This window comes from Grampus griseus (assembly GCF_964374135.1).
Source record: "Grampus griseus genome assembly, chromosome: 5".
NCBI lineage: Eukaryota > Metazoa > Chordata > Mammalia > Artiodactyla > Delphinidae > Grampus > Grampus griseus.
Window position 1 is genome coordinate 94,807,088 of NC_138998.1, and position 12,115 is coordinate 94,819,202.

Genomic DNA, 12,115 nt, shown 5'->3' on the forward strand with positions numbered 1-12,115 from the left:
CTTCCTGGGAGATTTCTAACTAGGAGTATCAAAGGCTACTTCACTGGCTAAATAAAAGTTTTTACATTAGATTTATGATACTTTCATCACCCATCCTACCAACCTCTTCCATCAGCATCTTAGTCTTTCCTGGGCCTTCAAGGCGAACAGAAACAATTCATAGTCATTACCAAACTATAAAAACATCCCAAATTTTCCTTCCCCAAAATACTGCCCCCTAATATTTTGCCCCAAAACAAGTATGATCACCCAAATATCAGAAAGTGACTCCAAAGTAAAGAATCTGAATATGGGAAAAGAAAAAAAAAGCTTTTAAGATACTTTTTCATACTAAATATAAAATAATAAAAATATACCTTTGTGTTTGAAGAGTCAAGTCATACAAATACGTAAAAGGCAAATCAACTGTTTCCAGCTGTAATCAGCGATAATAACCCAAGTACGTGAGAGCACGAGAAAGATGATCAGTTTCCTTTTGAGGTTACATGATAAGCAGCAGCGACAGTTATGCAGCCTTTTTCTCTAAGAACTCGCCGGCGTCTGACCTCTTGGCAAGAGAAGGCCAGGCCCTCTCCCTGGCCCCCTTTATAGCGTTCGCTTGCTGCTCACCGCTCTAGAAAGGGATGGGGGCGGGGGACGCTAAGGACCTGTTTCCTAAAATACAGAATACGGTCCAACTCTCATTCGAAAGGGGCTGCGTGGGCACAGAGGAGGGGCGGAGACGGCGGGAAGGGAGCAGCAAGGACTTTGTTCGTGGACTTTTTTTTCTGCACCCTGGAAATTCCCAGGCCAGAAAGGTACCGACCCTAGTCCCGGACATTCCCCTTAAGGGTCGGCTCCAAGACCTGGACTGGAACCGCGCAGAGGAATCAGAAGCAAATCTGTAAGCAAAACTTTTTTTTTTTAGGGATGCCTTTTTTAAACGTCTCAGTGAACTTACTGCCTGCATTGGCCTTGCCCCCTCCTTAGATTCACCTTCTCTGCTTCTTTCGCTTTTTCTGTACAGCCTTTAAGTGCGGGGGCTGAGGAGGGGGATGCTTTCTACAGCAAGGTTTTTCAAATATGGCAATCAGAAAGTAGTGTCCCCATCGTGTGCCTTCACTGACAAACTAAAGGACAAGGAATCTGCGATGTAAGTAAAGCAGTGGTCCCGTAACATGAAGATTACATTATTTTCATGTGGGGTGAATTTAAACAGAGAATGAACCATTGCGCAACAGTGAAAGGATATCTTCTACGACATTAGGTTTCACTGTGGCTTCTTTTTCTTTTAGGACACTTTCGACTGTCATCTCTGTACTGCTTCCCGCCCCCCCGCCCCCCCCCAAGGCAGTCTTACAATCCAGCTTTAGAATTAGACAGGAAATATCTGCTTCTCCAATAGGAATGGGCATCTAGACCTAAACACCAGAAGATCCTTAAAACTTTAAGACAGCAGACCGTCCTTCTTATAAGAAGCCTGACTTCCTTTCATTTCACGCAGAATACTGAAAAGCAAAATGTAACACACTTAAGTTCACACGTTTTCTAAAAAGCTGTAAGTGCACTTCTGAGACAAAGTGAACTTGAAGTGCATTTTGTGCCCTTCTACCTCCTGCGTCCTATAAACTGATGCCCTCAACAACCCTCTGATTTTCCACCCTCACCCCCGTCCTCCCCCAGGATTCCTAGGCGCCCCTAGCACTCTGGGACTGTGGTCTCACTTTCAAAGAGGAAAAGAACACTTTCCAGAACTTATTTATTTATTGCACACTGAGGAGTCAGGCAAATGCACTCCACTGAAGACATAAAACCTGGAGAGAATAATGTTTAACACTAGAGAATGAATACACTTGGATTTCTGGCATGAGCGACTAGCTAATCTTTAAAAGCTGAATTTACCCAGATCTACAAAGATAATGCTGAGCACCTTTTTCTTCGGGGGGGAAGGGACGGGGGTGGGAACGGAGTGGGGAGGTCTTATTTCTGTTGTTTCCCTTGGAGATTTATTTCCTAGTACTTTCTGGGTAACTGCTATTTCCTTTAATAGGGCCCAGAAGCAGACTCACCTCTGGCTTGCAACACACGGATATAAAGGCTTACCATACACATTCTTGGCAAGTACCCAGATGGATCAATCTGAAACTTAATACCTGAAGCTGGGAAGTATCAGTCAGTTGGTATTTAACAAAATGATGGTTGTTCAGAAAGGTAAAATGGATCATTTGGAACAACAAACTTATATTTGCTAAAGAAAAGTTACTCTTAACTTTTATAAAATATAATTTTCACAGAAGAGCCTTATTATGGATTCTCCCTTTCATAAGTAGCATCAAATCAATCATTTGAGTTCTAGAATATGAGGAGATTCACTAAATGAAGTTAATGCTGTCATTCCAAAATAAAAATCGATATTTTAACCCAATGAAATTATATATTAATCACCATTTTAATATTTTATTATAAATCTAAATGGCCAACCTATGTAAATAATGATATCATTTAGCTAAACTGTTAGGCAGACTTTTATAATTAAGTCATGAAAACATAGAAAAATATTTGTATGTTAAATTTAAAAACACAGATAAAAATTACATGTTCTCTGTGATTACAGCTGTGTGATTTAAAAAACCTAGAAGAAAATAAACCAAACTGCTAATGCTCATCGCAGATGATAGAATTATGGATTCTATCCATAGATTTTCTTTTTCTAGATTTTACAATATGTTTATTTAATATCCTTTACATTTATAATGGAAACACAACTCTGTGGTATTGGCTTAAAATAAACTTTTCAGAAGAAATTAAAATTGTTCTGAGAATGATTTAGGTAATATTCCAAACTCTACACTTAGGCATTTTTTTTAACTTCCACACGAGCATAGAAAGACACATTAGAAGGACAGAGTGAATGAGAATACTTTAAGAAACTGTGTCATCAGATCTTTAGGACATGTCACTAAATCAAAAATTAACGGGATGGGGCTTCCCTGGTGGCGCAGTGGTTAAGAGTCTGCCTGCCGATGCAGGGGACACGGGTTCGTGCCCCAGTCTGGGAAGATTCCACATGCCGCGGAGCGGCCGGGTCCGTGAGCCATGGTCGCTGAGCCTGTGCGTCCAGAGCCTGTGCTCTGCAACGGGAGAGGCCACAACAGTGAGAGGCCCGTGTACCGCAAAAAAAAAAAAAAAAAAAAAATTAACGGGATGAGATCATGAGAAATCATTTGCACAAACAAGTAGTACCACTCCGAAGCTCTGGAGAGGCAGTAGAAATTGAAACTCTCCTGGGAAGACATGACTCAGCCTCCTCCAATGATCCTTGAGTAAATGCTCAAAAGTTCTTTCATAAAAAATAAAACCTCTTTACAAAATCCAAAAAATTCTAGTTGAAAAGGGCTATAGACTCTCACATACCTTAGTTCAAATCTAAACTCAAGTTCCTCATCTATAAAATGGAACTATTATCTGCACTATTAGACCATGATCAGAATTAAATGTTATGGGAGAAGCTCCTAAAATAATAGACAAAAAATATTATTTCCTTAGTTCTATCTTCCCTCTGTGTTTCTCAAAACATAGAACACCACCATTGCATCAGAACTCCTGGGCATTTGTCACTAAGGTTGATTCCACAATTCCCAGAGGCATAGCCCCTAATTCTGCATTTTTATCAAATATTCCAAGTGAGGGACTTCCCTAGTGGCGCAGTGGTTAAGAATCCGCCTGTCAGTGCAGGGGACACGGGTTCGAGCCCTGGTCCAGGAAGATCCCATGTGTCACAGAGCAACTAAGCCCATGCGCCACAACTACAGAGCCTGCGCTCTAGAGCCCGCAAGCCACAACTACTGAGCCTATGTGCCACAACTAATGAAGCCCACACGCCCAGAGCCTACGCTGAGCAACAAGAGAAGCCACCACAGTGAGAAGCCCGTGCACCGCAACAAAGAGTAGCCACCGCTCACCGCAACGAGAGAAAACTCGCACACGGCAATGAAGGCCCTACGCAGCCAAAAAAAACTAATTTAAAAAAAAACTTAAAAAAAAATATTCAGAGTGATCCTTAGACATTCTAAAGGTTAAAGGCCATTAAAATTAAGCCATCTTAATATATTTAACTACCTGCTCCACTTCAGACTCAGAAAATAATTTAAAATCATATTTATTTATTTTATAAACTTGAAGGTGGCCCTCAAGGCTAGGAAAGAAAGATCTTAAACTCTCTGTTTTAAGTTAAAAACGCAGATTCTTTTTTTGTTTGTTTGTTTGGTTTTTTGCGGTACGCGGGCTTCTCACTGTTGTGGCCTCTCCCGCTGCAGAGCACAGGCTCCGGATGCGCAGGCTCAGCGGCCACGGCTCACGGGCCCAGCCACTCTGCGGCATGTGGGATCTTCCTGGACTGGGGCACGAACCCGCGTCCCCTGCATCGGCAGGCAGACTCCCAACCACTGCGCCACCAGAGAAGCCCAAAACCCAGATTCTTTGACCCATTCTTCTAAGGGTGTATTTTTTCATGCTTTAGGCATCTGTCTTCATCTCTAAAGCCTCCCCAGTTTCTTCACATGTTCACTTAGGGGTAAACAAAACTATATTGTAGCTCAAAAAGAAAAGAGTACTTACTAAAATGGCACAAATTAATTTAAACTTATTTAAAATTAATAAGGTAAAGACAGTCAAGTAAAATTGATAATTCAATTATTTTAAGAGAGCCAATAGGAACAGCACCTTTTACTTCCAAGCATGACAGAATGTGTGTACCTTATGCCCAAATCAACCCATCACAGATTTCAATATCTAAATTTAATTTTTAATTAGATTTTAATTTCTAATTTGGGTATGCAATTCAAAATAACAAACAAAAAAGAAATACTCAAAATTGATGGAAATAATTTCTACAACTTTATAACAAACAATACCAATCTTTACATAAAAGTCAATTCTTAAAACCCTCAAACTTCAGAACACAAAAATAAATTTTCCTTTATAGATTTTCCCCTTCCAGCTCCAAAAGTGGTTATTTTAGAATAAGTATTCATCCTGTAAAATTTAGCTGAATCAGATAAGTAGCAATTACCCAATGCAAATATCAATTCAATGCACAGATTTTATATATACTGCTTTCATATTTCCCTTTTGCTTCTTTTCTAGATAAAAGCCAGACACTGTAAATATTCTCATTAGAAAGTTCTGACCAAGGACACTGGCCTTTTCAAGTAATCCAGAAAAAACTGGATCATGAAGATAAACTTCTAAGACACAGCAGTCTTCAGTGTGTTACGGGAGCCACTGACTAAAAGCCTTGGGGTTAATTCACTTCCCACTGAAGATGTACCAATTATGCTATTCATGTAGATGTGCTCAATTTCCTTTACCAGACAAGATACAAACACTCCACTGCCAACCAAACTTGTCCCTTCCACTTAGGTCACAACATTTTTCACACTTTTTAGCACAGTATCCCCTCCCCTCCCAGGAGAAGCTAGTTCAAACACACTCATTAGTATCTTTGGTTACGAGGGCAATATAGTGTGTAAATGCTGTTAATAATCGTTCCCCCATAGATAAGTCAAGATGGGAAAAAATCCTATAGGTAGGTATAAATGTAATCTGCATTTTCTAAGCTCCTTACAAGTCATTATATAAAGTCCATCTCTTTTTTTAAAATTTTAAATACATATCAATGGCAGCCATCTCTCCATAGGGCCACCCATAAACTTTCCGTAGTGCAGGTGATAGAGAAGGTCACTGAATGTGATTTCTCCAGTCTCCTGCAGGGCAGACTAGCTCTCCAAGGGGCACACAAAGGACAAGAACATGTCCAGCTGGTTCTTCACAATAACTTCATCCGGATGTAGCTTGTGGGGCAGATAATGGGCCAGGGTCATCTCCCAGGCATCAACGAGATATACCCCAACTCCTGAGAACATCTTCCGAAGGATGGTGTCCAGCTGAAAGTTATACCAGTCGCTGTTGAAAAGGCTCACTTCAGGTCCCAGCTCTTGGGCGTTGGCTGTCCGGATGACTACCACAGTCTTAGGGCTTCGATCCAAGAGCTGGACCACGGCTCGACGGATGTTCCTGAGCCGCCGGATATACACTTCCAAGGGGAAGGTGCTGAAATGAGACCACACAGCTATGGCAACGACTGTGTTCTTCCCTCCCACGATGCCATTCAGCTCATTCGCCACATAACGGAGGTCATTGCTAAAGACGGTCGTGAAGCGGATTGGTGGACCGTGGCAGCGGTATTTGAGCAGGATGTTGTGCTTCTGGTCCACCGCAAGGAAGGGACCCACATTCTTCGGGCTACCCAAGTTAAACTCCACTAAATCTGAAACAAGGGAAACTCAGATTCATAAGAATGTTTAAACCAAGCGATATATTTTGATTATTCTTTAGTTAGTGGCTTCAAAGAACAATTTTTTAAAATAAAACAACAAAAAGGTACAATACAAATGTAAAGGAAACACCTATTGCACGTCACTGTGGCCCCCTTGGCTTCAATGGACCTTTATATTTTAACATATTTATTACTTAAATCACTCCATAAGCATGACATTACAAGTAATACCATCAGCAATTGATTCTAGACCTGAGAAGCAAAATAACCTGTTTACCTCTAATTATTAGGCCAAGAAATCTTCCTGTTTGCACTGACTGTTGAATATCTAAACATCGATTTGGCATTTACACATTACTGTTCTAACAGATCAAAATTATTTCTTCCAGGTCAAGAACTATATAACTTCTGCTTTTTTACAAACACATAATAGTAACCAAATACCTCTTTTTGAAATAAGCAAAAGAAAGAAGCAACCACGCTTCTTTTGACTTTCAATTTCACCCTATGGATGGAAAACCCTGTTTATGTCTTAGAAAACTTCTCTCTCTCTGTCATAACAAACACAGCAGCACAAGTTAGAATTCCCTTCTCTCCCTCTACTTTATCTAGGTTGTGTTTCCAAGTCCTGCTCCTCTGAAGATCCCAGGAATCAATGATTATTCTCCCTTATTACTCCTCAAAAAGGCTGTACAATTCATCACTGAACATTCACCCCATGAGGAAAGAGGGTCTGTGTCATATCCCTAAATATTCCTATAAGTGCCTTACACAGACCAGATTAAGTAACCCTTGGCAGCCAAACTGAATTCACATTTCCTAAGCACCTCTTCCGTGCCAGCACTATTGTGCTATAAGCCAGCAATGCAGGACTTTGCTGGCGGTCCAGTGGTTAAGACTCCACACTTCCACTGCAGGGGGCATGGGTTCAATCCCTGGTCAGGGAATTAAGATCCCTCATGGCATGGCCAAAAAGAAAAAAAAATAGAATAAAAAAATAATAAAATAAATTAAAATAGTTTCCCAGCTTTAAAAAAAAAAGCCAGCAATGCTCAGATGGGTAAGTCACAGTCCTTGCCCTCAAGGAGTTTATAGTCAATTCTGAAGAAGTACCATCAAACTATAATTGTCCCATATTATTTACTCTTAAGGGTTAAAGTCAAGGTTTCACTTTTTTCTCCATGAGTTCCCAGGCTCCTCTTCTAAATTCTCATACCTAATTCATTACTACTTAGCATGTGGCCCCACTTAAATTGAACAGAAGCTCAATTAACCATTCTTTCTTTTGATTAAGATCAAGCCCAACACAAGGCTTTATCGGGTAAAGATCTGTCTGCAAAGGGTAGGGTGGAAAATGCTCAAGACACGCGATGTGATCATTGCTATGAAAGGAAATACCAAGTTACGTCATTAGAACTTAAGAATCAAGCAACTGGGGCTTCCCTGGTGGCAGAGTGGTTAAGAATCCACCTGCCAATGCAGGGGTCACGGGTTCGAGCCCTGGTCCGGGAAGATCCCACATGCCGCAGAGCAACTAAGCCTGTGCGCCACAACTACTAAGCCTGCACTCTAGAGCCCACGAGCACAACTACCGAAGCCCGTGTGCCACAACTACTGAAGCCCGTGTGCCTAGAGCCTGTGCTCTGCAACAAGAGAAGCCACCGCAATGAGAAGCCCTCGCACCGCAACAAAGAGTAGTCCCCACTCACCGCAACTAAAGGAAGCCCACACGCAGCAACGGAAGACCCAACGCACCCAAAAAAAATAAATAAAATAAATCTATTTAAAAAAAAGAAAAGAATCAAGCAACTGCAGGCTCCTGGAGGGCCCTGCCTGGTCAACACCGAACTGTGCCTAGCATCATGTCATACAGATGATTTCCCTTCTCCTGCTTTTGAACTTACGCTTCATCAACTAGAACTCTGCTATGTCTGTTTCAATAAAAAAAAAGCAAGCAAATCAAAACCGGAATTAACTTTCTATTTTGGGGGGTCATATCTACTTCCTCCTTTCCTTCCTTCTAAAAATTAAATTTGAAACTAAGTTGATGTAACAAATAAAAGAGAAAAAAGAAAAACATCACACACAACCACTCCCAACTGTGGGAAGTTGCTTTATGAAAAGCCCTGTCCAGAAACAGTTCCCTCTGCTCAATGTTATGTGGCAGCCTGGATGGGAAGGGAGTTTGGGGGAGAATGGATACATGTATATGTATGGCAGAGTCGCTTTGCGGTACACCTGAAACTATCACAACATTGTTAATCGGCTATACTCCAAAAATAAAAAGTTTAAAAAAAAAATTTAAAACACACAAACAAAAAAAGCCAGTTCCCACAGAACTATTCATCAGCTCTCTAAACTCTAAGTGGGGCCTTTAGTCCTGCTGCCCCAAATCCATCCCTCCTCACTCCACCCACACCACTTCCAGGAAGAGGAAAAGGCCCACTGTGAATAAGGGATGGCCCTCCCATGAGTGGGGTTTTATTCCAAGTCTGGAGAGCTTCCCCAGAGCCCAGCAGGGAGACCAAGAAGCTAAGAAGACTGGGACTGACCAGAATCTCCCTTGCTGGGAGGCAGCTCCACCTCAGAGTCACACCAATGGACAGCCCAAGGGGTGAGCAGTGATGGCTCTGCCGCATGGATGCATTAAAATGCGTGACAGTTTCGCTGCCTCCTTCCACTTGAATCTATGATAGACTTGGAGTTGGACCAAACAGAACTAGAAGAGAAACAACTGGAAATGTTCACTTCTATCTCACAGCCCAGAATGCTAGATGTAAAAGACACCTGTGAGGTGATAGTGTCCTGCTGCCTCAGCTCACACTTGGAGAAGTGAAGCCCTGAGAAGTAGAAGACTCGTCCAGGGTCACACAGCTCAGGAGTGGTATGAACTTCAACAAGCAGCCAGTGCTTTCATCGATGCGTCACAGCCCCACCATTGATCAGAAACTATCACTCATCTCTCCAAGGTTAGGACACCTCTTCAGTCCTACAGAGAAATAACTGCTTCCTCACCTGATGCCTTTCTTCAGGCACCGGACTGGGTCTGCTTATTTCAAAGCTGAATTTTGTATGTGTGGGAAAGAGTTATGAAACAAAAAGCAAAGTACCAACCTGGAACAAATGTAGTGAGGTATTCAAACCATTGCCTGATTGTCGAGTCACCAAATAAATACACCACTTTTCTCTGTAAGCATTCTGTAATGTTGTCAGGGTCATTAAACTGGCGCATCTTAAACTTTCTGGGCCTCCACTGATTTTTGTAATAATAGCCAGAAGGAAAAGTTCCTAAGCCTTGAGATAGTTCTAGGTTGTTGGTTTCTGGAAAAAAAAAAAAAAAAAAAGATATTCTGAAATTCTCCTCCAACAAACCATACCTAAAAAATGTTCCAAGAAACACAATTATGCCCCTATGTTTGTTAGTTTGCTGGCTACGGATAACATTTCCTGCCATCACATCTCAAAGAAATCCCAGACTTCCCCCCTCCTACAAAAAGTTCTCCTTTGCACAAAAATAGGAAGATCTGAAGTGGGTGTGAGGGTGTTTGTGGACACGCTCAAAGGGGAAAGGGGACGTTGATCATTCCCTCAGATTACGCATGTTTTTCTCAAAGCCAAAAATAAAGGCAGGCCAAAACCAAGGAAATGTGTAGATGTAAGCATTGTCCAGCACTATCCCAGAACAGGAGAAGAACTTCTCATCCAAATGCCTGTGAGGCAAGTAAAAATTTAAATTCATATTTTACATATGCATAATAATATTAGTGCACACTGTTTCTCAGCCCATTAAAAAGAAAAGTTTCAATCCATGGGTCCTACAATCAAATATTAACTCGGAAAACCACCACTGAATACAGAAAACAAACCAATGACACACATTCTAAAGATTTACTGCCCACAACACAAAAGGTTCAGAAGTCTTTATGCACAATGAACAATATTCAAATTGTATCAGCAGTGTGTACTCATGGTTGTAGCCTAGCTACACATGATAACACAAGTGCCGGGATACCTTTCAGAGAAACTCAACACCTTTCTGCCCTAACACCTCCCTCAGAAAATGCCACTGCAAAAATGGCACACTTTACGTGCTTCAACAGGGATGCCTAATATTTCTTGCAGGTTTACTCTGCACCAGACACTGTTCTGAGCAATTAAATTTATTATCTCATGGGATGCTCACAATAACCCTTTAAGGTAGGTCCTATTATCCCTACCTTTCAAAACATTTAAGCAACTTGATCCAGAGATAGTATGTAGCAAAGCCAGGATCTAATCCAAGCCGGTGAGCCCCCAAGCCCATGCTCTTAACCACTGTGTTACATCGCCTCTCAAAAAGAGATGTTAATAGATATCTTTCTTTTTGGCTTTTTTCCTGAAAGAGTACATTTATTCATCTCTAACATTTATTATTCAAACCTGCAATCTTCAAATAACCACCAATCATTTTATATCACTCCCTTACACAGCCCAAAGTTGAAATCTTGATCATATTCCAGTAATTTTAGAGTCTCACCTGTTAAACCACAATTTAAAATCCAAATGCTCAGAAATTTAAATTTAAATATGACTCAGAAATTTAAATTTAAGTGAGTCTCCTATTTGTGACTATTTTCAGCTTCTTTGACTTCTTGATATTATCTCTATACTAAAAATTATTTTGGAAGGAGACCTTCAAGATGGCGGAGGAGTAAGACGTGGAGATCACCTTCCTCCCCACAAATACATCAGAAATACATCTACATGTGGAACCACTCCTATAGAACACCTACTGAACGCTGGCAGAAGACCTCAGACCTCCCAAAAGGCAAAACACTCCCCACGTACCTGGGTAGGGCAAAAGAAAAAATAAAAAACAGAGACAAAAGAATAGGGACGGCAACTGCACCAGTGGGAGGGAGCTGTGAAGGAGGCAAGGTTTCCACACACTAGGAAGGCCCTTCGCAGGCGGAGACTGCGGGAGGCGGAGGGGGGAGCTACGGAACCGGGGAGGAGAGCGCAGCAACAGGGGTGCGGAAGGCAAAGCGGAGAGATTCCCGCACAGAGGATCGGTGCCGACCGGCACTCACCAGCCCGAGAGGCTTGTCTGCTCCCCTGCCGTGGTGGGCGGGGGCTGGGAGCTGAGGCTCGGGCTTCGGAGGTCGGATCCCAGGGAGAGGACTGGGGTTGGCTGCGTGAAGACAGCCTGAAGGGACCTACTGCACCCCAGCTAGCTGGGAGGGAGTCCAGGAAAAAGTCTAGAACTGCCTAAGGGGCAAGAGACCATTGTTTGGGGTGCGCGAGGAGAGGGGATTCAGAGCACCACCTAAACGAGCTCCAGAGATGGCTGTGAGCCACGGCTCTCAGCGCGGATCCCAGAGACGGGCATGAGACACTAAGGCTGCTGCTGCCGCCACCAAGAACCCTGTGTGTGAGCACAGGTCACTATCCACACCTCCCCTCCGGGGAGCCTGTGCAGCCCGTCACTGCCAGGGTCCCGTGATCCAGGGACAACTCCCCCGGGAGAATGCACGGCACACCTCAGGCTGGTGCAATGTCACGCCAGCCTCTGCCGCCGCAGGTTCACCCCGCATTCTGTACCCCTCCCTCCCCCCGGCCTGAGTGAGCCAGAGCCCCCAATCAGCTGCTCCTTTAACTCTGTCCTGTCTGAACGAAGAACAGACGCCCTCAGGTGACGTACACGCACAGGTGGAGCCAAATCCAAAGCTGGACCCCAGGAGCTGTGTGTACAAAGAAGAGAAATGGAAATCTCTCCCAGCAGCCTCAGGAGCAGCGGATTAAATCTCCACAATCAACGTG

The 12,115-nt window shown here is 42.7% G+C and overlaps 1 protein-coding gene across 2 annotated transcripts in view; it reads right to left on the reverse strand.

The window, feature by feature from the left end:
• Positions 1-4,775: 4,775 nt before the first annotated feature.
• The window catches only part of NXPE3 (neurexophilin and PC-esterase domain family member 3), a 49,865-nt gene continuing 42,525 nt past the window's right edge, over positions 4,776-12,115 (reverse strand). The window contains exons 6-7 of one of the 2 annotated variants that reach the window (XM_082654131.1): positions 9,431-9,637; positions 4,776-6,307 (exon numbers count right to left, since the gene is read on the reverse strand). In XM_082654131.1, the coding sequence (XP_082510257.1) occupies positions 5,757-6,307; positions 9,431-9,637 (758 nt within the window). In that variant the 3' untranslated portion in view covers positions 4,776-5,756. The remainder of the gene's footprint in view (positions 6,308-9,430; positions 9,638-12,115) is intronic. The other variant, XM_082654132.1, reaches the window with a different exon arrangement.